Source organism: Chionomys nivalis, chromosome 21 (genome assembly GCF_950005125.1).
Source record: "Chionomys nivalis chromosome 21, mChiNiv1.1, whole genome shotgun sequence".
NCBI lineage: Eukaryota > Metazoa > Chordata > Mammalia > Rodentia > Cricetidae > Chionomys > Chionomys nivalis.
This window is the reverse complement of record NC_080106.1, coordinates 20,088,278-20,112,954: the sequence shown is the minus strand read 5'-3', so window position 1 is coordinate 20,112,954 and position 24,677 is coordinate 20,088,278. Positions and strand designations below refer to the sequence as shown.

General features: G+C 50.1%; 2 protein-coding genes across 6 annotated transcripts in view; one reads left to right on the top strand and one right to left on the bottom strand.

Moving 5' to 3' along the window:
• Positions 1-4,326: 4,326 nt before the first annotated feature.
• Positions 4,327-23,162, top strand: Fcsk (fucose kinase). Of its 4 annotated transcripts, none has more exons than XM_057753325.1 (24): positions 4,327-4,358; positions 6,550-6,660; positions 7,193-7,344; positions 8,651-8,701; positions 10,222-10,305; positions 10,829-10,901; positions 11,415-11,512; positions 11,857-11,937; positions 12,405-12,524; positions 12,688-12,859; positions 14,140-14,252; positions 14,990-15,091; positions 15,208-15,378; positions 15,813-15,877; positions 16,263-16,633; positions 17,860-18,070; positions 18,232-18,398; positions 18,474-18,695; positions 19,042-19,185; positions 19,343-19,462; positions 21,439-21,626; positions 21,709-21,808; positions 22,198-22,421; positions 22,553-23,162. In XM_057753325.1, exons 2-24 carry the CDS (start codon positions 6,579-6,581, stop codon positions 22,670-22,672), a joined length of 3,231 nt encoding a protein of 1,076 aa, XP_057609308.1. In that variant the 5' UTR covers positions 4,327-4,358; positions 6,550-6,578; the 3' UTR covers positions 22,673-23,162. The 4 variants fall into 4 exon arrangements, with proteins under 4 accessions (XP_057609308.1, XP_057609306.1, XP_057609309.1 ...); XM_057753323.1 differs by having other exon boundaries at positions 10,222-10,347; XM_057753324.1 differs by lacking the exon at positions 4,327-4,358 and adding an exon at positions 4,582-4,649 and having other exon boundaries at positions 10,222-10,347.
• Positions 23,163-24,677, bottom strand: part of Cog4 (component of oligomeric golgi complex 4) — a 36,206-nt gene continuing 34,691 nt past the window's right edge. For both annotated transcript variants that reach the window (XM_057753327.1, XM_057753328.1), the window contains one exon: positions 23,163-24,614. In XM_057753327.1, coding sequence (XP_057609310.1) covers positions 24,480-24,614 — 135 coding nt within the window. In that variant the 3' untranslated portion in view covers positions 23,163-24,479. The remainder of the gene's footprint in view (positions 24,615-24,677) is intronic.

Below are 24,677 nucleotides of genomic sequence, written 5' to 3'. Positions count from 1 at the left end.
AAACAAAAAAAAAAAAAAACAAAACAAAAAAAAAAGAATTAATCGTGGGGCTGGAGAGATGGCTCAGAGGTTAAGAGCATTGCCTGTTCTTCCAAAGGTCCTGAGTTCAATTCCCAGTAACCGCATGGTGGCTCACAACCATCTGTAGTGAGGTCTGGTGCCCTCTTCTGGCCTTCAGGCATACACAGAGACAGAATATTGTATACATAATAAATAAATAAATATTTTTTAAAAAAGAATTAATCATCATCTTTGGTCATCAACCAAACCTAGTAAGGAGAGTACGTGAGCCAGTAATAATTGGGCTGCTTTGTTCTTGTTCCCTGACCTCAAAGTTCCACATTCAACTCTGCCTTTCTAAAACTTTAGAAAAACATCTTAGTCTAACTATTCTTTTCAAAGCCTTGTTTCAGCTGTGATACACTCTGAAAGCAGTGAACATCTCCCAACATTAAGGTTAAAAAAAAAATTAAACTAGCCGGGCTATTGGTACTCAATGGTTAGTCATTGACTTTAGCTACAATCCATGCAGCTCCTTAGGTGAGACTCACAGACTCTGGTTATGAAACATATTTCTGTATTTATTTTTATTCATCAAAACTCTGGGGCTGGAGAGATGGCTCAGTGGTTAAGAGCATTGGCTGCTCTTCCAAAGGTCCCGAGTTCAATTCCCAGCAACCATATGGTGGCTTACAACCACCGGTAATAAGATCTGGTGTCAACTTCTGTCTGCAAGGACACATGCAGGCAGACCATTGTATACATAATAAATAAATAAATAAATAAATAAATAAATAAATAAATCTTTTTAAAAAAAACTCTGTATAAGCTATCATTATTATCATCAAATTAGACAGTACAGGTCATCTTCTGGACAATCCACAGGTGAAAATGCTCAGTAGAACGGGATGTTTCCAAGAGCTAAATACACTATATTACAGGCAGTGGAGATAGCCCCCGCCCCCTATCCCCCCACCCCCATTCACTCACACCATGCTAGACACCAGGGAAAGAGAGCTGCAGCAAACATGTAAAGGCACAGTAGAAGCAAAAGACATTCTAGGGTCTGCAGTCCTGTGACCTCGCCTAAACGAGATTGGTCCATCGGAGGATTCCCTTCTGCTGGGCTGACACCAGGAACTTCAATTGCAACTGGCTGCTCCTCCGGCATGGGAAGTCAGAGGATGACGTGTGTGCTCTCTTTCTACCACGCAGGGCTGGGAATCAAACTCAGGCTATCAGATTAACCGTGATTGCCTTTACCCTCTGAATGATGCCCCTCACCCTCTATCCTATTTCTTGAGACAAAGCTCATTCAGTCTGGAACTCTGATTCAACCATCCTGAGCCAGCAAGCCCCAGAGCTTCTGCAATCACCCCACTCCCACCCGCTGCTGGATCCCTGACCATGCCTGGAACTCAGTTTGCAAGTTTTCTGTAAAGCTAGCCAGGTGGCAGGACACAGCCCGCTGCTCCTTCTACAGAGTGGTGCTCCAACGTGGAAAACTGGATCCGGTCATCTGGGATTCTCTCATGATCTTCTGGACTCCTCCAAAAGATTTGGGTCATGTCTCCAGCTCTGCCCTCTGCAGCACACACAGATCTTATAGGCTCCTGCTGGCTCCACTCCGCTGCTGCTACTGTTCTTGGTGGACACCCCCTGGTACTGGCATCTCCAAAATGTTGGGATCTTCTGCTGCAACTGAGCTGCACCTTCACCAATAGCCTCTCATAGGCTCTCTTCATGGTGCCTAGCCTTAACTTCTCTGCATGACCCCTTCAATCCTGGGCCTTCAACTGCTACTGAGGCGGCACCTTCAACAATGGCCTCTCCTGGTCTCTCGCAATGCCAAGCCTCAGGTGCTCTCCAGGACCCCTTTGTGCCTTCAGAACCAGTACCACCTGGGTGATGCTTACACGCTACCAAACCTGGCTGCCTCTGGAACACAGTTTCTCTGTGCTCTCAAGAAACACTTCTCACAAGATTTTGCGTCAATGATGGTACCTTTTTTTCTAAAAAAATATTTATTTATCATGAGTACATCATCATGTTTAAAATGTTCTGTCTGCATGTATGCCTGCAGGCCAGAAGAGGGCGCCAGATTTCATTGTAGACGGTTGTGAGCCACCACGTGATCGCTGGAAATTGAACTCAGGATCTCTGGAAGAGCAGCTAGTGCTCTTAACTGCGGAGCCATTATCTCTCCAGCCCTGATGGTATCTTCTTAATCTCCACTAAGTTCTTAGCTCCAGCTGACCAACACCAAGTGCCCAGAAAGCAAACTGCTTTAGTAGTTACGGTATATTGTTAATCACAGTTGATTCTTCAGCTCCAGCTAGCCAGAACCACAGCATGTTTGATGTAGGATTGGCCTCTGTGTGCTGTGAATATGTTTTATCACCATTGGTTAATAAAAAAAAGCTGCTTTGGCCTATGGCAGGGCAGAATATAGCAAGGCAGGAAATCTAAGCAGAGATACAGGAAGAAAAAAGGCAGAGTCAGAGAGGCGCCAGCCAGTTGCTGAGGAAACAAGACATGTAGGAAATGAGGTAATGTCACAGTCACGCGGCAATACATAGACTAATAGAAATGGGTTAATGAAGATGTAAGAACTAATCTGGCGGTGGTGGCGCACGCCTTTAATCCCAGCACTCAGGAGGCAGAGGAAGGTGGATCTCTGAGTTCGAGGCCAGCCTGATCTACAAGAGCTAGTTCCAGGACAGGCTCCAAAGCTACAGAGAAAACCGGTCTCTCTCTCTGTTTTTAAGATTTATTTATTTATTATGTATACAACATTCTGCCTCCATGTATGCCCACACACCGGAAGAGGGCACCAGATCTCATTACAGATGGTTGTGATCCACCATGTGGTTGCTGGGAATTGAACTCAGGACCTCTGGAAGAGCAGCCAGTGCTCTTAACCTCTGAGCCATCTCTCCAGCCAGAATTACTTCTTTTTAAACAGGATCTACTGATCTATTTATATAGACAACACTGGCCTTGAACTTTGAGTGATCCTCCTGCCTCTGCCTTTGCCTCCGTCTCCTGAATGCTAAGATTATAGGCCAGGTTTGAGCCACAACAGGTAGAAATTGCTAGAGCAAGCCTGGCATCAGCAAGGTCGTCCAACCATCCCTGCTCAGGGTGTAAGTTAAGCCCTTTGCTTTTGAGCTCTTTGGGGACACATTCTGTTTTATGGAGCCACTGCCAAAACTGCAGCAGTAGGCATCTCTGCTTCCCATTCCACTGCAGAGCCTGGGATCTGCATTGCTGAACCAGCAGCAAGAAGAAGCACCTCATCACTTGAGAAAGGCTTCCTGCGTTCATAGAAGAAACCAGCACTGGAGATGGGATGAGTGAGACTGGTGTCAAACGAAGAGATGACTCCCATGGGCGCTTGGCAGGTGTGCTTTTCACTCTTCCATGCAGTCGTTTCTAGCCACTTACAACATTCTAGACACCGCTGTAGAGCCAGAAGACGCAGCAGTGAACACACCAAAAATCTTGCTTTCAGAGAGTAAGAAGGGTGTGACACCAACAATAATGGCTGGGTTTTGTTTGTTTTTCCCTCCTTTTTACTATGGAGTCAAACCTATACAACACCCGCAGGCCTTGGGTACCACTGTTAGCTCATTTTATAGATGGAGACAGGCAGACACAGCTGTGTGACTAGCTAAGAGTACAGAGTTACTGTACGATCCCCTATGAGATGGACTTCGAAACCTCTCAGGCTCCTTTATAAAGGACACCAAATTTGGAAAGTAAGTTTTTGTAAGAAAAACTCAAATATAGATAAAGCTCATGTTTTCTGTCCCATGACGGGTTCACTGCAAGTCTTGTCCTTTACCTATCTTAGGTATGTTTGGGATTCCAGAGCCCCTTGCGTGCTAAGCAAGTGGGCTACACCATCAAAGCCATAACATACTGCTTTCCTCTTTACCGAGGAGATTCTCAAATTCAGGATGTAGCCATGGTTGCCCTTCAATTCCTGATTCTGCCTCCACCTCTCATAAGGCTGTATTTATAAATATTTTCAATAGCTGGGCGATGGTGGTGCATGCCTTTAATACCAGTACTTGGAAGATAGAGGTAGGTGGATCGAGGCCAGCCTGGTCTACAAGAGCTACTTTCAGGACAGGTTTCAAAGCTACAGAGAAACCCTGTCTTGAAAAACAAAAAACAGAAAACAAACAAACAAACAAACAAACAAACAAAAAAGAGAATTCTTTTCCTTCAACAAGGTGGGGCTGAGAGATCAGGAGCTGGCGACTCCAAGCGAACTCCATTTCCCAGGGTACGCTGCGCTAAACGCGCAGTCGCGTTAAAGAGCCGGCTCTGGAAGCGCCAGGCAGACGCAGGTATGTAGGTCCGCCGGGGTCTTTCAGTTCCGCTCTAGTTTCGGGCACCTTTCTGCGGGTCTTCTGTGTCTCTGCTGTCGCCCCCAGGGCTAGCTAGCTGCATGAGACCTTTGCAGTGCAGCTTTCGCTTGATCTAGGGTTTTTTTCTTTTTCTTTTTTTCCTGTGGGAGCTCCGCGACTTGGGGACACCTGGCGCACACAGGGGCATTCCCTTGAGCCGGTGGAGCTCCAGCGCTGCACTGATTTTGATTGATTTGAGTCGTTTCTCAGCTTCAGTTTACCCTCGACTAGGTAGACATTTCATGAACATGCTGTTTACATCCTGGTTTTACTCCCAGCCAACTTCTTTCTGTCTCTTGTTCCTCAGAAAGCCGCAGATCAGAGTCTTCCAGGGCCTGGCACACGCACACACACACACACACACACACACACACACACAGAGAGAGAGAGAGAGAGAGAGAGAGAGAGAGAGAGAGAGAGAGAGAGAGAGAGGTAACTTTTAAAGGTTTTTAAATGCTAAAATGTTCATAGTCCCTGCCTGTTCCCTAAGCTGAGCACGATAAACCCAGTATTGGAAAGTGGAGGCTGTAGTAGGATGGGAAGTTCGAGGCCAGCTAGGCTTACAAAGTGAGCGCCTATTTCAAAAATGTGTACTTGGGTGTGTGTGTGTGTGTATGAGAGGCCCTATTTTATTGTCTTTGGATATATGCACTGCACTATCCTATAATTTTGCTGAGGAATGCTAGCACTAGAAAAAACCAGAAACACAAACAAACAAAAAACTTTGGCTAGGTGAGTTGACAGAAGCCTTTACAGTATACAGGAGACGGAAACTGGAGGAAGGATCAGAAGTTTAAGGCCAACCTTGGCTACATAGTAAACTAGAGGCCAGTGTAGGATCCATAAGACCTTGTTTTAACTTAAAAAAGGAAAAAAAAAAAAAGCCCAACCCCCAAAACCTGGATTGGGCAAATGAAGTTCTTTTAAAAAATGGGCAAAGTGTTGCAAGAATTAACTTTCTGTATTCTAAGATCACAAACCACATGTGACAGGGACAGCTCAGGACTGTTTTTCTTACCGTGGCTGAGAGCAGGACCCTGCTAGCTCTACCTGACCTTAGGCAGCCTGCTTACCCTTTGAGCCCAGATTTCTTCATCTGCACAGTGTGATAAAGATCAGCTATCAGGGCTGCTGAGAGAAACTCCCTAAGTGTTAGTTGGAGGATTAAATACTCTCAGCGGGGTGGGGTGGGGTGGGGTGGGGGTTAGGAATACTTCTCAGCCTTGCTTGATTTCTTGAGGCTTTCCCTGCCCTCCCCCCACTTAGTATTCAGAGTTGTCTAGGTTTGCCTTTCTATTGCTGCGATAAAACTCAGCAACCTGGGGAGGAAAGGAAGGGTGTGTTTGTTGACAGTCCGTCATTTAGGAAAGTCAGGGCAGGAACTCCTGGCCATTCTTTAATTGAGGTTCTTTCTTCCTAGTTGACTCTGTTCTATCTACTTGGTGGTAAAAACTAACCAGGAGTAGGGCCTTTGACCCAGAGACTGTTTCAGAACCTTCATCACCTCCCCAAACAGGGTGAAGTCAAAACTCTTACTTCCTTTGTCACCCCAGAAAGATGTGTCATTCACTCAGACACTTGCAGGTGCCACTCTTTGTTTTGGGGACTTGCAGGTGCCACTCTTTGTTTTGGGGACGGGACATTTAAAGTCATGCTTTTTATTTTACAAGTCCAGTGAACAAAGTCATGGACAAGGAGGGGCTGGAGAGTTGACTCAGTAGACTCAGTAGTTAAGAGCACTTGCTACTCCCCCCCTCCCCATGGTTTCTCTGGGTAGCCCTGGCTCTGTAGACTGCAGGCTGGCCTCGAACTCAGAGATCCGCTTGCTCTGCCTCCACGACCTGCCATTGCTACTCCTGTAGAGGACCTAAGTTTGATTACCAGTGCACACGGTGGCTCATAACCAACTGTAACTCCAATCCCAAGAGAACTGATACCCTCTCCTGACCTCTGAAGGCACCAGACACGCACATGGTACAATATGTACATGCAGGCCAAACACTCAGACACATACAAATGATAAAATAAAAATGTAACAGGAATCTATTCTTGTGTTGAAATTCATAAAACTGCGTACCAGAAAGAGTTAACTTTAAAAATATTCACATGTACTCCTACACTGCTGTTTCAGGAAGGCCTTCACCCTCCGTTTTGTTCGGAATGGAACACCCAAGGGGGGTTGATTGGACAGTCATTATCCTGACATGCCAGTACAAGGACAGTGTCCAGGTCTTTCAGAGAGGTAGGTGACATGCCCTCCCACCTTCACTTTAAACTAGAACCAACCCTCCAATCCCCTTCTGCACTGGGAGCCTCGTAGACCTGGGTTAAAACACGTCTCCCTAGTCTTGGGACTTGATACACATGTTATTTCAACGGCCTTTAGATTTCTTTTTTTTTTAAAGGGATATTTTTAAAAGTTTATTTTATGTGTATTGGTGGTTTTCCTTGCATGTATGTGTGAGGGAGTCAGATTATAGAGTTACAGTTGTTAGCTGCCCTGTGGGTGCTTGGAATTGAACCCAGACCCTCTAGAAGTATACTCAGTGTTCTTAACTGTTGAGCCATCTCTCCAGCCCAGGTCTTTAGTTTTCTTATCTGTAAAATGAAGATAACAGTACTTCCTCAAAGAGTTTGGGAAGAATCTAGCTATCTACTGTATGAAAAGCTAAGTCAGTTTAATCAAACTGATTATTACCAGGCTAGCGCAGGCCTTTTGGGTCCGGACAGGTGGGTGGTGATGGTGTGTGTCTCAGCTTTTATTTTGATCGCAGAGCTGGAGATCCGGCAGAAGCGGGAGCAGATCCCTGCTGGGACACTGTTACTGGCTGTGGAGGACCCCCAGACTCGAGTAGGCAGTGGCGGAGCCACCCTCAATGCGCTGCTGGTGGCTGCAGAACACCTGAGCGCCCGTGCAGGCTTCACCGTGAGTGCTTCTGAGCTGCTGCCCCTCCAGCTGTGTTCCTGCTGGAACTCAGTGGTTCCTGTTGCCCCTCCAGCCCGTGTTCCTACTGGAACTCAGTGGTTCCTGTTGCCCCTCCAGCTGTGTTCCTGCTGGAACTCAGTGGTTCCTATTGACCCTCTGGCCTGTGTTCCCGCTGGAACTCAGTGGTTCCTGTGACCCTCAGCTCTCCCAGTTTGTTCAGCATTTGGCTTTTGATTCGAGTGTGTAAGTTAGACAGACTCATCTCCACCATGCCATCCGGGTCATGGAAAAAGGCAGGGCCAGTCTTTGGAGTGGTTTTAGAAAGAAGGAGCCAGAAGCTAGGCATGGTAACACTAGGAAGGCTGAGGCAGGAGGATCACCACAAGCTTAAGGCCAACAAAAACCTTGTCTCAAGCAGTTTGGAGCTAGTATCTCAGTATTCAATAGGATGCTCTCTGGCTTTTCTTGGAAAAGTTCTAAGATCTTGCTGGGTATGGTGGTACATACCTGTAATCTCAGCACTTGGGAGGCAGAGGCAGTGGATCTCTGTGAGTTGAAGGCCAGGGTAGTCTACAGTGAGTTCCTGCCAGCCAGGGTTACATAGTGAGACTTTGTCTCTAAAACAAAACAAAAACATTCATAGATCTTGCCACTTTATACTCTTGCTCCCATAAGTCAGCGGAATTGACTGTGGCCTCCCTTTGAGGAGGGTAGGTGTCAGTGTTTCCTACAGGCTCTGTGCCCTAGCTATTTTACTTGGTCACCTTGCTTGCACAGCAGAAAGGCGTGGAGGAGGACGGTGGCCCTAGGCATAACCATCTCTAGCAGTGGAGGTGGACTTGGCAAGGGGATGGGAACACCGTAGTTGCCAGCAGAGCTGGCACCCCCAGGCACTCATGTGGCCTCAAATTGCTGCCTGTTGCCTCCCCTTCAAATAAGTCAAGGATGTGCTAAGTGGTGGTTGCCTGTCAAGCTGTCCCTTAACAGTCTTTTAAAAAATTGTATGTATGTATTTATTTATTTATTTATTGAGACAGTGTCTCTCTATGTAGGCCTGGCTGTCTTGGAACTTACTACGTAGACCAGGCTGGTCTTGAACTCACAGAGATCTTCCTGTCTTTGCCTCTCGAGTGCCAGAATTAAAGGCATGTGCCACCATGCCTCGTGTGCTCATTGGTCTTGCTCTTGCCCTTTTTCCTTTTGATACCTGTTTTGGAGTCGTCCCCCTCCCCCCCACAGGAGCGTATCATCCTTAGGTGCCATCTGCCCAAGGCCTCTTTCAACAGGGCTCTCCTGCTCTTGACAGGTGGTCACGTCTGATGTCCTGCACTCAGCCTGGATCCTCATCTTGCACATGGTGAGTGGAATCCAGGGTATGGGCTGTGCAGAGGGTTAGAATCTTGGTTCTAGAGATTGGAAGGGACTTTAGGGGTGTTCTACCATTGTATGTTTGCAAGGTGTTCATTGTGTAAATCCAGAGGGCTCTGAAAGAACCAAAATGTTGGAAACTGGGAGCTGATTAGATACAATTTTAGACAAATTAAAAGGTTCATCTAGAGATGGAGAGAAGGCTCAATGGGTAAGAACATTTACTATATAACTGTAAAGACCTGAGTTCAAATCCCCACACCCACGTAAAGGCTGGGCATGGCTTTGTGTGCCTGTAATCCCAGAACCCCTCTTTTGGCCTCCTGCATACAGAGAAAGCAGGCATGCAGGCATGCACACGTATACATTAAAAAAAAAAAAAAAAAGACGCCGGGTGGTGGTGACGCACGCTTTTAATCCCAGCACTTGGGAGGCAGAGGCAGGCGGATCTCTGTGAGTTCGAGGCCAGCCTGGCCTACAAGAGCTAGTTCCAGGACAGGCTCCAAAGTCACAGAGAAACCCTGTCTCGAAAAACCAAAAAAAAAAAAAAAGTAGCCTTGTCTTGCTCCAAACTTACTGTTTGGAGCCGAGAACAGACCTGAACTTCTGATTCTCTACTTTCCAAGCATGGGATTACAGGCTGTGCCACCATGCACAGTTCATATGATGCCAGGACCTCATATGTGCCAAGCAAACGCACCGCCAAGTGAGTCACGTCTCTGGTTTACTGAGCTTATGTTTCTTTGTTTTTGAGGCAGGGTCTCACTGTGTAGCTCTGGTTGGCCTGGAGCTTACTATGTAGACTAGGCTAGCCCTCACACTCAGATCCACCTGCCTCTGCTTCTCAAGTGCTGGGATTGATGGCATGTGCCACCATGCCTGACCAGCTTATGTTTGTTAAAAGACAAAATTTAGAGAAAGGATGAACAGAAGCCTATTGAGATGGCTCCGGGGGTAAAGGCGCCTTCTGTGAAACCAAGACCCACTTAGTAGAAGCAGAGACTCTACTCCTTCTGTTCTTTGACCTCCTTTACCTGCCCTGTGGCACAAGTGTGTGCGTGCACACACATACACACACCCAAAGCAAAACATACAAAAGCACTACTAATGAAAATCCGATAGGATTTACCTCAAAATGAGGGCAGCACTCAGTGTTCCTGAGGGTATTTTTTCCTTTTGTGTATATACATTTTCTAATTTTGCACAGTAATCATGTTAATTTTAAAAATTCGAAGAAGCACCATCAATATAACACTTTTTTTTTTTTTTATTTTCGAGACAGGGTTTCTCCGTAGCTTTTGGTTCCTGTCCTGGAACTAGCTCTTGTAGACCAGGCTGGTCTCGAACTCACAGATATCCGCCTGCCTCTGCCTCCCGAGTGCTGGGATTAAAGGCGTGTGCTACCACCACCCGGCCTTTAATGCCTCCCACCCTTGTTCAGTGTTCTGGCTGAGGTGTTCGGTTCTCTGCATCAAGGACTCCTACTTATGAGCTTCTGCTTCCCCATAGGGCCGAGACTTCCCCTTTGATGACTGTGGCAGGGCCTTCACTTGCCTCCCTGTGGAGAATCCGCAGGCACCTGTGGAGGCCTTGGTATGCAACTTGGACTGCCTGTTGGAGATCATGACCCACCGGGTAAGGTCAGGTAGTTGACGAGGGTGCCCCATCCCAGATACAGCCAGTTTGCATATTCTGAGCCATCACTGAGGAGGGTTTGTGTGGCTCAGATCAGGGAGGAACCCCAGAAAGAATGGTGTGCAGTGTGGACAGCTAGAACTTCAAGCAGTTAGTTTGGGGGCCAGGTGTGGCGACGCATGCCTTTGATCCCAGCACTCAGGAGCAGAGTCACTTGGATCTCTGAGTTCCAGTCAGGCCTACATTGCAAGACCCCGTCCCCAAAAAACAAACAAGAAGTACAGCTTGAGGCTGAGAGGGAAGGGGTCAACACTTACATGATGGTACTTGAGAGGTCCTTCAGCAGCAGACTCCTCTCAGATTCAGTGGTTGGGAGAGCACACAGAACAAGCCAACACAGGGGTGAGAAAGTGGAGGCAGGGCCGGGCCAGGCCCAAGTTAAGTTTTCTCTCTTTTCTCTCTTTCCCCTGGCTCGCTGCAGCTGGGCCCAGGTTCCCCACCAGGCGTGTGGGTCTGCAGCACCGACATGCTTCTGTCCGTTCCTCCAAACCCCGGTGAGCCTGGGACGGCCTGGGACCACCTTCCCTCTCCACACCTAAGGCTGGCCCTTCGTCTGTAACCCACCCTGTGTGAGCAGCCTATTTATAAAGGAAGCATAGGCCAGACCAAGGGGCCAGCATTGCCCTGTTGAGCCTCAGTCTGCCCATCTGTAGACTTGGTAGCTGGCTGTGGTGTCTCATGCCTGTAACTCTAGCTCTTCAGGAGGGCGAGGCAGGAAGATGGCTGCAGGTTCAAGCTATAGGGAGTTCTCGAACAATTTACTCATATCCTACCAGGAAAAAAAACACCCAAATAGGAATGGGCAGAACTGCCCCACCCCTTTGGCCCACAGTTCTTTGTAGAAGAGCTTTAGGGGAGGAGGGATTGCCATTTTCCCAGAGGAATGACCACTTGGCCTTGGAAACTCTGTTTCCCTTTTCGAGCTACCCAGATGCCCCATCTCTGGGCCCTTGCTTCCTCACGGCTGGGGCTCCTCACCTTGCAACCCTGATTGTGCCACCCCACAGGGATCAATTGGGATGGCTTCCGGGGAACCAGAGTGATCGCCTTTCCTGGGAGCCTGACCTACGCTCTCAACCACGGTGTCTATCTCACCGACTCGCAGGTACTGTTCCTGGGGACAGCTGAACTGCCCTGGGACGGGGGCGCTTTTCCAGACCTGGACTCTGGAACCCATTGTCCTCCAGCCTGAGGAGTTGTACATCTCTGGTGCTCACAGCCTCTGCGTGTCAGGCTGTGTTCAGGCACTGGGGCTGTGACAGCCATTAAAGCCCGCCCTTAACCTTGCACAGGTAGAAGTCTGCGCGCTGTGGTCCCACAAACACACCGGTACCCGGCAGACTTGCGTCTTCTCACGTGGAGACCGTCTGCTGACACTCACAGCTGTGCCCACTTTCTGGCTCCTATCCCTTGCTCCTGTCCATAATTCTGTTCCTCCCCTCCCCACAGGGCTTTGTTTTGGACATTTTCTACCAGGGCACCAAGGCGGAGCTACAGCGGTGTGTCAGGCCTGACGGGCTGGTACCCCTGGTATGGTTGCTGAGCTTGGGATGAGGGAATCTTGGGGACTTTCTAGAATGGGGAAAAGCCCCACTCTTAGTAGATGATTCCCGATCAAGCTAGAACCAGTATAAAGACACATTCAGGAGGCAGATGGAGCCAGAGTCTAGGGAGCAGGTAGACTCGGAAGTTCAGGGTCTCATTCTGTGCCAGAAAGCTACCAAAGTTAGGGAACGCAGTAGAAAGAGATATGGAAGCAGGCCAGGATGGACATGGGTGGGAATATTGGGAAAGGGTGTGGGACTGGGGTTGGCAGGAGGGGGTTCTGTACTGTGTGTGTGTTGGTGGGAGCTGCCCAGACCTGGAATCTGGGGGCTAGATGGTTCATAAAGTCCATGCCTATTATAGTAGCCGGCCTTGTGGCTTACTGTATGTGTCTTCTTCCTGCCTGAGCTTTACTTCAGGGTTCCCCACTCAAGCCTTGTGGGTCCCTCCAGGTCTCTGGGGTTGTCTTCTTCTCTGTGGAGACGGCTGAACACCTCCTGGCTACCCATGTGAGCCCGCCTCTGGATGCCTGCACCTATATGGGCTTGGACTCTGGAGCCCAGCCTGTGCAGGTGACTGGAAAAGGGCAACTAGGGTCACCTGGCTGGGGGTGCGATGTTGTGTGACCTTTCTGGGCCAGCATCTCTGCAGATAGGACTCTGCCCCAGCCTTGGGGTTGTGGGGTCCAGTTGCCGCCTTGCCAATAGTTTAGCTGTGCTTTTTATTCTTACTCAGCTGTCTCTGTTTTTTGACATCCTGCTCTGCATGGCTCAAAATGTGACCAGGGAGAACTTCCTGGCTGGGCGGCCCCCAGAGATGGGGCAAGGTGACACAGACGTAGCAGGTTACCTTAAGGGAGCCCGAGCCCAGCTGTGGAGGGAACTTCGCGGTCAGCCCCTCACGATGGGTGAGTAATGCTTTTATTTATTTATTTATTTATTTATTTATTTATTTATTTATTTATTTATTTATTTATTTGAGACAGAGCTGTGTAGCAGCTCTGGCTGTCTTGGAACTAGCTCTGTGGACCAAGCTAGCCTCAAATTCACAGAGATCTGCCTGCCTCTGCCTCTCATGTGCTGGGATTAAAGGTGTGCACTACCACCACCCGGTCCGCTTGTTTGTTTTATTTTTGGGGACAGCATTTCTCTGTGTAGCTCTAGCTGTCCCAAAATTCACTCTGTAGACCAGGCTGGCCTCAAACTCATAGAGAGCAGCCTACCTCTGCCTCCCAAGTGTATGGGCCACCATGCCCACAGGGTGAGTGTTTCTTATCGCCCCTCTGGGTGGAGAGAAAGCTACCTCCTGTGCTGTGGGATAGGCAGGCCAGCCCATGATCAGGACAGTTATGCTCTCCCCATCCATAGCTCTCCTGCCAAGCTACTCCGTTTCCTGTCTTCGTCTTATCTCTTGCTTTGGCTCCTTTTCCTGGTGTGTCCACCTGCTATCTATGGGCCTGAACTCTGAACCTCAGCTTTATCATTCGTCCCAAGTAGCTCACCCCCACGCCTGCTTTTCTAGTATCTGGTGGCAGCCACCTGACCTTGCACTGGAGTGACAGCAGGCCAGGGTCGGAGTCAGTGCTTTTGAAAAAGGATTTATTTTTTAATTTAAAAAGTTATATGTAGCCGGGCGATGGTGGCGCGCGCCTTTAATCCCAGCACTCGGGAGGCAGAGGCAGGCGGATCTCTGTGAGTTCGAGACCAGCCTGGTCTACAGAGCTAGTTCCAGGACAGGCTCCAAAGCCACAGAGAAACCCTGTCTCGAAAAACCAAAAAAAAAAAAAAAAAATCAGTATCGAGAGGGAGGGGGAATGGACTGGGGGGAGGAGAAGAGGAGTGGGGATGGGGGAGGGGAGTGGGGGGAGGGGGCAATGTGTGGGAGGAGGGGAGGGAAATGGGAAACGGGGAGCAGTTGGAAATTTTAATTAAAAAAGAATAAAAAAAATGGAAAAAAAAAGTTATATGTATGCTTACATTGGTATGGATGCCTGTTGGTATGCACATGTGGGTGCTGGTGCCCTCAGAGGCCAGAAGAGAGCATTGGATCCCCTGAAGCTGAAGTGGTTGTGAGCTTCTCGTTATGGGTGCTGGGAATCGAACGCTAGTCCTCTGCAAGGGCAGTATGCGCTCCTAACAACTGAGCCATCTCTTGAGCCCCCTGAGGTCCACACTTGTGTCTTTACAGTGTATATCCCTGATGGGGGCTACAGCTATATGACTGCTGATGCCAGTGAGTTCCTGCACAGCCTCACAATGCCGGGGGTTGCTGTGGCCCAGATCGTCCACTCCCAGGTGGAGGTGAGATCTGTCCGCCCCTTAACAGGTGCCTGCTGGGTACTTGAGGTCAGGTGAGGTGTGGGCTCCAGAGAAAGAAATATCCTGTGTTTGAAACAGTTTACCTATGAGTTAAGGTGCTAGCTCTATTTTAATTAATTATTAACTATCTTTTTTTAAGATATAATCTCATGTAGCCAGGCTGACCTCAAACTTGGCATGTCTCCAAGGATGACCTTGAACTGCTCCCCACTCCAGACGGGGTTTCTCTGTGCAGTCCTGACTGTCCTGGAACTCGCTTTGTAGACCAGGCTGGCCTTGAACTCACAGAGATCCGCCTGTCTCTGCCTCCCAAGTGCTGAGATTAAAGGTGTGAGCCACCACAGTAAGATATCCTAGAGGCAGTAGAGGCTTAGAGATGTTGAGGCACTTATCCAAGGCCACAGAGCCAGGGAGCTGCTAGGGAAGGCCTTTCCGCAGTGTCTCTGTGGACACAGACACCTGTGGGTCTGGTCAGTGCCATGTGCTGGGGGCCAGGGCAGACGGGAGTTCAGAGGTTGCTCTTGGGACAGGAGTAGCTGGATAGATGGATGGGACACATTCTTTGGCTTAGGCCGGGACAGGTCCAGAGGGCGTCTGGCTGGTTGGAGTTCCTGGAGTGCAGTGTGTCTTATTCTTCCCATCCAGATCTTGGTTTCCAAGGGAGAATGAAGGTAACCCCTGGCCTTCAGCTTTCCTGATTTTCTTCTCTGGCTTCACAGAAGCCAGAGCTGCTAGAGGCCTCCTGCTCTGTGGTCAGCTGTCTGCTGGAGGGTCCCGTCCACCTGGGGCCTCGGAGTGTCCTGCAGCACTGCCACCTGAGGGTGAGGCCTGACAGCATGGGCAGGGGAAGCAGGCGGGAGTGCCACTGCTCAGCATTCGCCTGGATGCCCCACGTACCTGCTTCCCACCTCAAGACGCCTGTCCCCCTTCCTCTCAGGGCCCCATTCGTATTGGCGCTGGCTGCTTTGTGAGTGGCCTGGATACCGCCCACTCCGAGGCACTGCATGGCCTGGAGCTCCATGACCTCATCCTGCAGGGACACCATGTGCGGCTGCATGGCTCCCTGAGCCGAGTCTTTACTCTTGTTGGCCGTCTGGACAGCTGGGAAGTAGGCATCTACCTCATGTTCTTTGCCTCCATCCTTAGACTTTTGGGAGCCCTTGGGGGTTTGACTCTATCCTGTCACAAGGGTCTCTGAGCACTGGCCATTGGGATAGACTGTGGGGGGGGTGGCCAGATGTCTCAATAGACCTTAGAGAATTTTTATCCCCATTTTAGAGGCTGGTGACTGAGGTTTAAATGCGGTAGCTTGGGCCCCATAGTCAGTAATGGCCCCCATAAGTAGAACTCAGGATTCTGCTCTAAATCCTAGGCATTTGGGTGGAAGTGTTGAAGTAGTCTAAAGGAGCCTGTTCTTGTGTGTGTGTGTGTCTCTCTCTTCCAGTCCCTTTTGGAGCATCTGTTCCCCAGCCTCTGGCCTGGTATCCCCTATTCCCTTTCAAAGGTCCCTGCATTCCTGACTGCTTCTTCCTCTTCCCCCAGAGACAGGGGGCAGGCATGTATCTCAACATGTCCTGGAATGAGTTCTTCAAGAAGACAGGCATCCGGTAAGTAAGCTGGATGCTCCCACCAGGCCTCTGTGCACCTTGGCAGTCCCTGTGGCTGTTTCTTTAAAGCTTGTGCCTGAGCAGCCCTGTCAGGTCCTCTTAGCACCCTGCTGGCCTAGTACAGTTTGGAGAAGCTGGGTTCTCTCCAGTACTTCCCACCGTGCAGCTCTCATTCCCTGGTTGTGCTGTGTTTAGACTTTGGTTTTCTTTATTCAGTATCTTAAGCAAGGTGCTAAAGTGGCATAGCCTCCCTCCCCTTGTAATACACTACTGCCTCCCATGGGGGAGTTTGTCCCATCCCCATGAGTTGACAGACAGCCCAGGGCTTGGGATGGAGGCAGGAGCCTTCGTTTCCTCTCCATTAATGCACCTCTTTGCACCCCAGAGACTGGGACCTGTGGGACCCAGACACGCCCCCCTCAGATCGAGGCCTTCTCAGTGCTCGCCTCTTCCCTGTGCTCCACCCCATGAGGGCCCTGGGGCCCCAGGACGTGCTGTGGATGCTGTATCCCCAGGAGGACAGAGGTGAAGCCCTGCGGGCCTGGCGAGCCTCCTGGCGCCTGTCCTGGGAGCAGCTGCAGCCTTGCCTGGACCGGGCTGCCACACTGGCCTCCCGTCGGGATCTGTTCTTCTGCCAGGCCTTGCAGAAGGCACGGCATGTGCTAGAGGCTCGGCAGGACCTCTGCCTGCGCCCACTGATCCGGGCTGCTGTTGGCGAAGGTTGCTCTGGACCCCTCCTGGCCACGCTGGACAAGGGTGAGTGTGCTAAGGAGTCCCAACTATGATCTCCTGCCCTGCCTGCCCTTTAGGCCATCAGGTGAAAGGACGAGGGAGCCATGCAATTCTGAAAGAGAAGAGGTAGCCGAGCTTGGTTTTTAGAAAGCTTTGTCCTTGTTAGTAAGGTTTTTAGTGGGAGATGGAGGCCTGGTTGCTAAGCCTCTGGGTCCTCACGGCATCCACAGGGCCTGTGTGTTCGGTGCTGAGTGTCAGGACGGGGGTGCAGAGCTCCAGCAGGGACCGACATATGGGCAGCTCTCCCACACTGTACGTGGACCATATGGCCTGGTGGCTAAGATTCTTAGCCTTAGGGAAAGTGCCTCATTAGTGGCCCTGAGAAGATTGGACCCTCGTCCCTGTTTAAGTTACTCACCTATAGCCACACAGCCAATCGAGACTAAGACTTGAACCCATGTGGTCTGACCCCTGAACTCTTTCAAAATTATTTATTTAAACCAGGTAGTAATGGTACAAGCCTGTAATCCCAGCACTTGGAGGCAGAGGCAGGTGGATTTATCAGTGAGTTCCAGGCCAGCCTGGTCTACAAAATGAGTTCCAGGACAGCCAGGGCTACACAGAGAAACCCTGTCTCGAAAACAACATATCTTTTTAAATTTATTTTGTGTGTGTGTGTGTGTGCGTATGTGTGCATGTCTGTTAGAGGACACATGTGCTCTCCTTTTAGCATGTGGGTGCCAGGGGTTGAATTCAGGTCGTCAGGTCTGGCAGCAAGTGCATTTATCCCAGACTTCTTCACCGACCCATGCCTGAACTCTTAACCATTCTGCTGGCTCAGGCAGCAGTGGAGGATACATTTGGGCTGGAGCTAGCAGAGTAAAACCTTTGCTGGTCAAGTAGGACACACTTACAGGCAGGGGACACATCTTGACAAAAGCTGGTAGGAGGGGGCTGGAGAGATGGCTCAGAGGTTAAGAGCATTGCCTGCTCTTCCAAAGGTCCTGAGTTCAATTCCCAGCAACCACATGGTGGCTCACAACCATCTGTAATGAGGTCTGGTGCCCTCTTCTGGCCTGCAGGCATATACACAGACAGACTATTGTATACATAATAAATAAATAAATATTAAAAAAAAAAAAAAAAAAGCTGGTAGGAATGAGGAGTCTGGAGTGACTGGGAACTGTCGAGACTGGGAGCAGAAGGCCAGCAGCCTTCTCTTCCGAAACCCCTAACTCCTGGTCCCTCAGTTGCAGCTGAAGCAGAAGATCCTGGTGTGGCAGCCCGGGCTCTGGCTTGTGTGGCCGATGTCCTGGGCTGCATGGCAGAGGGCAGAGGAGGTTTGCGCAGTGGGCCGGCTGCCAACCCTGAGTGGATTCAGCCTTTCTCATACTTGGAATGTGGAGACCTGGTGAGGGGTGTGGAGGCACTTGCCCAGGAAAGAGAAAAGTGGCTGAGCAGGTGGGTGTTACTCAGTTGGAACCCACTGAGAAGCCATCTAGGGAAGGATCTCCTGATGGTGGAAACTCAGAGAGTGAGAGCGGGGCGTTCAGATTGACCAAGACAGGCTGTCTACCCCCAGCTTGCGGCTCCATGCAACCGGCTGTCTCCCCTCCTGTCAGGCCTGCCTTGCTGGTTCGAGCTGCCCGCCATTATGAGGGGGCTGAGCAGATCCTGATCCGCCAGGCTGTGATGACAGCCCAGCACTTTGTATCCACCCAGCCAGTGGCGCTGCCAGCTCCTGGGCAGTGGGTGGTGGCTGAGTGCCCTGCCCGTGTGGATTTCTCTGGTGAGTCCCTTGGGTGAGGTATTGGTAACTTCCTCAGAGTCAGGCTTGCAGGCTCTTGTGACCTTGTTGAACCAGGTGGATGGAGTGACACACCACCCATTGCCTATGAGCTTGGTGGAGCAGTGTTGGGCCTGGCTGTGCGGGTGGACGGCCGCCGGCCCATTGGGGCCAAGGCTCGTCGTATCCTGGAGCCTGAGCTGTGGCTGGCAGCGGGGCCTCGACAGGATGAGATGACCATGAAGATAGTGTGCCGGAGCCTGAATGACCTGCAGGATTACTGCCAGCCTCATGCCCCAGGTCAGGACCGCTAAGACATGACCAAATAGGAATGGCAGTTACAGCCAGCTGGGGTGGGGGCAGAACTTGGAGATCCATCCACAGAGGACTGCAGACTATTGGGGACCTCGCCTTAGGGCTAGCCAGGATGTTTGAGGAGCCTTGAAAGACTAGAAGGGGCTAGCAGTCACCCTTCTTAGGTACAAACTGGCACAGGACAAAGTGACACATTTGCCTGTGGTAAGAGAGCCTAAATGTCCCTTTATGGTTTGACCAGAGGAGCTCCATCTTGGGCTGGGAAATTGCAGTGAGGTGGGCTAAGTGGTGGCTTAGGAGTGCAATTCCTTCCTTTGTGCTCATCCCTCAGGGGCCCTGCTGAAGGCAGCCTTTATCTGTGCTGGTATTGTGCATGTCCATTCAGACATCCCTCTGTGTGAGCAGCTGCTACACTCCTTTCATGGTGGCTTTGAGCTGCACACCTGGTCAGAGCTGCCCCATGGCTCCGGTCTTGGTGAGTAAGCCCTGGGCCTCTGTGGTCTATCTTTTTTGTCTCAACCCCTCAGTCTTGCTTATGGTCACGATCCCTGGCCTCTGTGCAGCAGAAAGAGGAGTGGTGTGGGGCTGGGCAGAAGTGGTTCATGACTGGCGCCCTCCTCTGTGTTTTGCAGGCACCAGCAGCATCCTGGCAGGGGCTGCCCTGGCTGCTTTGCAGCGGGCTGCAGGCCAGGCAGTGGGCACAGAGGCCTTGATCCATGCAGTATTGCACCTGGAGCAGGTGCTCACCACAGGTACAAAGTGGACTAGGGTGGTGGAGAATTCCGACGTTGTCCATAGACCCTGTAGGATAGGCTCCCTAGATTTACCAGTAGCCACATAACTGTGTTACTCTTTAAAATGGTCAGTTTCCTTATCACTTTGATTTCTGATGCTTTTCAACTTGAAATGTTTTATCTCAAAGGAGTTAATGTCCCATGAATGCCTACTTGAGGGCTCCTTTCGATTTTTGTGTATGAGTGTTTTGCTTGCATGTATGTAAGTGCACCTTGTCTGAGGCCCAGGGAGTGCCCAAGAGGGTGCTGGATTGCTTAGAGCAGGAGCTAACAGATGGTAACGATTGAACCCCGGTACTCTGAAAGTAGATGCTCTTAGCTGCCGAGCCATCTCTCCAGGCCCAGTTGCGCCTTTCTTTCGTTATTGGGTACCTGCGGTGCCAGATGGTCTTCATGACTACCCTACTCCAGGCTGTCCTTCAGAATCTGTGGGGCAGATCTGGGTTTGGAAGATGGACCTTCAGTCTCCTTTCTGGCAAGTTGGCGCTCTCTTGTGCTATGAACATTTGGGCCCACTGCTCCCTCTGTGGTAGAACTGTGAGGGTCCAGCTAAGACTAAGCTCTGAGATGTTCTTGGCACCAGACTTCTCCTCCTGGCCATTATGGCACTTGGAAGCTAAGCATAATGTAAAGCAGCCGCTCATCTGTCTGGGTCTAGATCCTAGACTGTTCTGGTTACCCAAGGGTCTCATTTCTGGTATAATTTGAAGAAAACTGCCTCAAAAATGTATGGGGTCTTCTCCAGTTCCTCTGTAGCTCTACCTTTGTACCACAACAGGCAGTCATTAGCAAAAGACTTCCATCCGGGAGCTTTCAGTTTCCTTTTGAGGTGTGCCATTCAGGTTCATTTGGTCAACTGACATTTATTGACAATGTACTCTATCAGGGCCTGGGGATAAAATGAGCAAAAACATGTCCTTTTGAGAAAGTCGTGGGATGTAAGGGACCTAGACACTAATCAGTAGCCACTGGGGTGACTTTATGTGTATGGGTGGTTTGTCTGTGTATATATGTCTGCACATTACAAGCAGAGGCCAGAAGAGGGTGTTCAATTGCCCCTGGGACTTGAGTTGTTAGCCATATGTGGGCATTGGAAATTGAACCTGGGTCTTCTGGAAAAGCAGCCAGTGCTTTTAATTGTGGAGCTATCTCTCTAGCCCTCTTCTTTTTTAAATTTTTTTTTTTTTTTTTTTTTTTGGTTTTTCGAGACAGGGTTTCTCTGTGGCTGTGGAGCCTGTCCTGGAACTAGCTCTTGTAGACCAGGCTGGTCTTGAACTCACAGAGATCCGCCTGCCTCTGCCTCCCAAGTGCTGGGATTAAAGGCGTGCGCCACCTCCGCCCGGCTCTTTAATTTTTTTTTTTTTTTTTTTGGTTTTTCGAGTCAGGGTTTCTCTCTGACTTTGGAGCCTGTCCTGGAACTAGCTCTGTAGACCAGGCTGGTCTCGATCTTTTTTAAATTTTTAAAAAGACATTTTATTTTACTTTGTGTGGGTTATGTGTATTTGTTGGTACCTACAGAAACTGTAAGGTATTTAATCCCCTGTGCTATTGCAGGTGGTTGTGAGTTGCCAGATATGGGTGCTGGAAACCAGATTCTGCTCCTCAGAAAGAGCAGTAAGCACCTTTAACTGCGGAGCCCTCTTTTTGCCCCATGTGCTTATTTTCAAACCCTCTTAGAAGACACATTGTGGGGCACTGGCAGATTACATGGAAGTCCTATCTTATGACGTGCCTTATTCCTGCTCTAATGATGTTAGAAATGCAACAAAGCTTGGGTCTTGACTGCAGCCCCTTTCCCTTTCTGCCTGCTGTCATGGCTCACGAGTCTCAGCTAGAGTTGGGACAAGATATATTCCCATTCTAGGGTCATAAAACTAGGCTGGGTGGGGTTGGACCACGGAGGCTCCAACAGTGACAGAATTTGGGGCTTACAGGAGGTGGCTGGCAGGACCAAGTGAGTGGTCTAATGCCTGGCATCAAGGTGGGGCGCTCCAGGGCCCAACTGCCCCTAAAGGTGGAGGTGGAGGAAATCATTGTGCCTGAGGGCTTTGTCCAGAAGATCAATGACCACCTGCTCCTGGTGTATACTGGCAAGACCCGCCTGGCACGGAATCTGCTGCAGGTGAGCTCAGCCCCTAAGTTAGGAAGGCACTTTGGGCTTGGCTGGACCCATTCTCACTGCACCTTCCATGCCTGCCCCACAGGATGTGTTGAGGAACTGGTATGCTCGGGTGCCTGCTGTGGTGCAGAACGCCCGCAGACTGGTGCGACAGACTGAGAAATGTGCCGACGCTTTCCGCCAAGGTGAAGTGTTTATCCACCCAGTTACTTTTGTCTCAGGCCTGACACAACTCCACATATTAGATCTTTGGGCACCTCCTATTTCTCCGTGTGGGAGCCCTATCAGCATAAAACTTCTCTCACGGGAAAGGCCCTCTGACCCCACTTACTAGGAAACACAGCAAGAAGCTCTGCCTTGCCTGCATTGCAGGGCAGTGAGAGCTGACAGAGCCCCAAGGGTAAGGCTGAGAACAGACTGGGCTGGGCACCATGCTAATTGCTTTGTGCATATCAGGCCTAAAACCTGTGCAGTTGGTCCTAATACTGGTGAAGAAGTGCCTTTTGACACTCTCTTCCCTCTACTCAACTGATATCTTGGACCAGGCAAACCATCCCCTCTCTCCCAACCCCAGGAAACTTGCCTCTGTTGGGCCAGTACCTGACCTCATATTGGGAACAGAAGAAGCTTATGGCCCCAGGCTGTGAGCCGCTGGCTGTGCAGCGAATGATGGATGTCCTGGCCCCTCATGTATATGGCCAAAGCCTGGCAGGGGCAGGCGGTGGGGGCTTTCTCTATCTGTTGACCAAGGAACCACGGCAGAAAGAGGCTCTGGAAGCTGTGCTGGCCAAAGCTGAGGTATGTGTTGCTGTCAGGGTTGGGAGTTGGTTGGGGTGAAATACCCCACTGTGATCTACCAACTACACCAGCCCAGCTCCAAAAGGCCTGGGAGTTGATTAAAGCCCTACAACACCTTCTGTCCTATCCAGGGCCTCGGGAACTACAGTGTCCACCTGGTGGAAGTGGACACTCAGGGCCTGAGCCTGCAGTTGCTAGGAAGCGACACCCATCTTTGTGAGGCTGGGCCCTCTGAAGCAGGCAACACCTAGAGGTAGAGCTGCATTTCCCTTCAGTGGAGTTCATCCCTACCTCTTCAAGGCTGCTAAGGAAGCAAGACAGGCAGAAGAGGCAGTGCGTGCAAACAGGACTGTATTCATAGCTGGCAGTGGCTAAGACTTGGTCTCTACTCCATCTGGATTAAGGAAAGTCTTAACAGCAGTGTCTCATGTGGACTTTACAAATTCCATGGCCCACTACAGGCCTACTAGAGCCTTGGAAGGGATGACAATCAGACCAACCCTGATGATACACTTTTAAGACATTCCATACCATGTTCAACTTTGATCCTCAGCCCTCCCCTGGGGGGCGGAGGGATAGAGGTCTATTCCCAGGTCTGTGGCAGTGAACTAGCACAGTCTACAGAAAGTTTTTGATAACCTAAGCCTTTTCAAGCAACACTCCAGACAGTGTCAAGGTAATCTAGTGGCCATGGGTTCTCAACACTCGCATTCTTGGAATAAATTTTAATTTTCAAGGTTGTCTTCAGAAAGTTCTTTCTTGTTCTTGCTGGGAGTAATTCCCACTTCTGGCACTGTGGGGCGCTGCCCCTGAATTGATCCAGCTCCTGGTGCTGATAGCCCATGAAAGGGTTGAAGTCCAGGACTGGATGAAGGTTCTCACTGTCCCGTGACTGGCTATGGGAAGCTGAGATCTCATGCATTTGCCTTCAGGTTTTAGAGCTACTAGTGGAATGGTCTTGCCCAAGCAGCTACCCCTTCCTAAACCCAACAACCAATGGCAAGTCTCCAAGAAGTGTCTTTATTCTGATGTTTATTTGTGAACATCATAGCCTTTAGGTCCCCAGGTGCCTCCAGGCGCTCATGCTGTCAGGGTCATTGCTGTGGTGTGAGGGTGAGGGAATGAGCACTCATGGGAAGGCTGGCGGGGCCATATGCTGCCTGCTTGGCCTCCCACCCCTCTCAGTTGAGAAAGACTGCTCTAAAGCACCCCTCTCATTGCCTTCAGCCTCAGTTGCTACTGGGCAGAACTTGGGAGTGGGTCCAGTCCTTGCTTTCTTGTTGTTGAGCAGTGCTGTAGTCTGGGCCCCTGGCTTACCTAAGCCAGATAGCTTTGCATGGCTTTTTGGCTATAGCTACTTAGAAAATAGGTCCTGGGATGTACTCACTCATAATTGGTTTCTAGCCATAAATAAAGGACATTGAGCCTATAATTCGTGATCCTAGAGAGTTAAATAAGAAGGTGAACCCAAAGAAAAACATATAGTCATCCTCCTGGATATTAACCTTCATCAGGCGATGAAAGGAGACAGAGACAGAGACCCACATTGGAGAACCGGACTGAAATTCCAAGGTCCAAATCAGGAGCAGAAGGAGAGAGAACACGAGCAAGGAACTCAGGACCGCGAGGGGTGCACCCACATACTGAGACAATGGGGATGATCTTTTGGGAACTCACCAAGGCCAGCTGGACTGGGTCTAAAAAAGCATGGGATAAAACCGGACTCGCTGAACATAACGGGCAATGAGGACTGCTGAGAAGTCAAGAACAATGGCACTGGGTTTTGATCCTACTGCACATACTGGCTTTGTGGGAGCCTAGGCAGTTTGGATGCTCACCTTACTAGACCTGGAAGGAGGTGGGAGGTCCTTGGACTTCCCAAAAGGCAGGGAACCCTGACTGCTCTTCGGGCTGATAAGGGAGGGGGACTTGATTGGGGGAGGGGGAGGGAAATGGGAGGCGGTGGCGGGGAGGAGGCAGAAATCTTTAATAAATATTAAAAAAAAAAAAAAAAGAAAAAAGAAAATAGGTCCTGATGTCTGGTGGGCCACATGGCAGCTACAGGCGCAGCCTCTTGATGTCCTCATTGCGAAAGTCTATTCGCAGAGCCAGCACCTGTCGCACTTCAGCAGGGGTGAGGCGCCATGTCAAAGGACCAGAGTTGGCACCCCAGTAATCTAGTATCTCAGTCACCTGTGGGGAAGAATTAACTGGTCAGCTGGGGTGAGTCTATTCTGAGGGAAGCTCCTGGGCTTT

Coding starts and splice junctions, on each gene's coding strand:
- Fcsk (XM_057753323.1), top strand. CDS start 6,579: ATGGAACACCCAAGGGGGGTTGATTGGACAGTCATTATCCTGACATGC. Junction 11,938..12,404: donor CTGACGGGCTGGTACCCCTG/GTATGGTTGCTG, acceptor GGGTCCCTCCAG/GTCTCTGGGGTTGTCTTCTT. Junction 14,253..14,989: donor TCGTCCACTCCCAGGTGGAG/GTGAGATCTGTC, acceptor CTGGCTTCACAG/AAGCCAGAGCTGCTAGAGGC.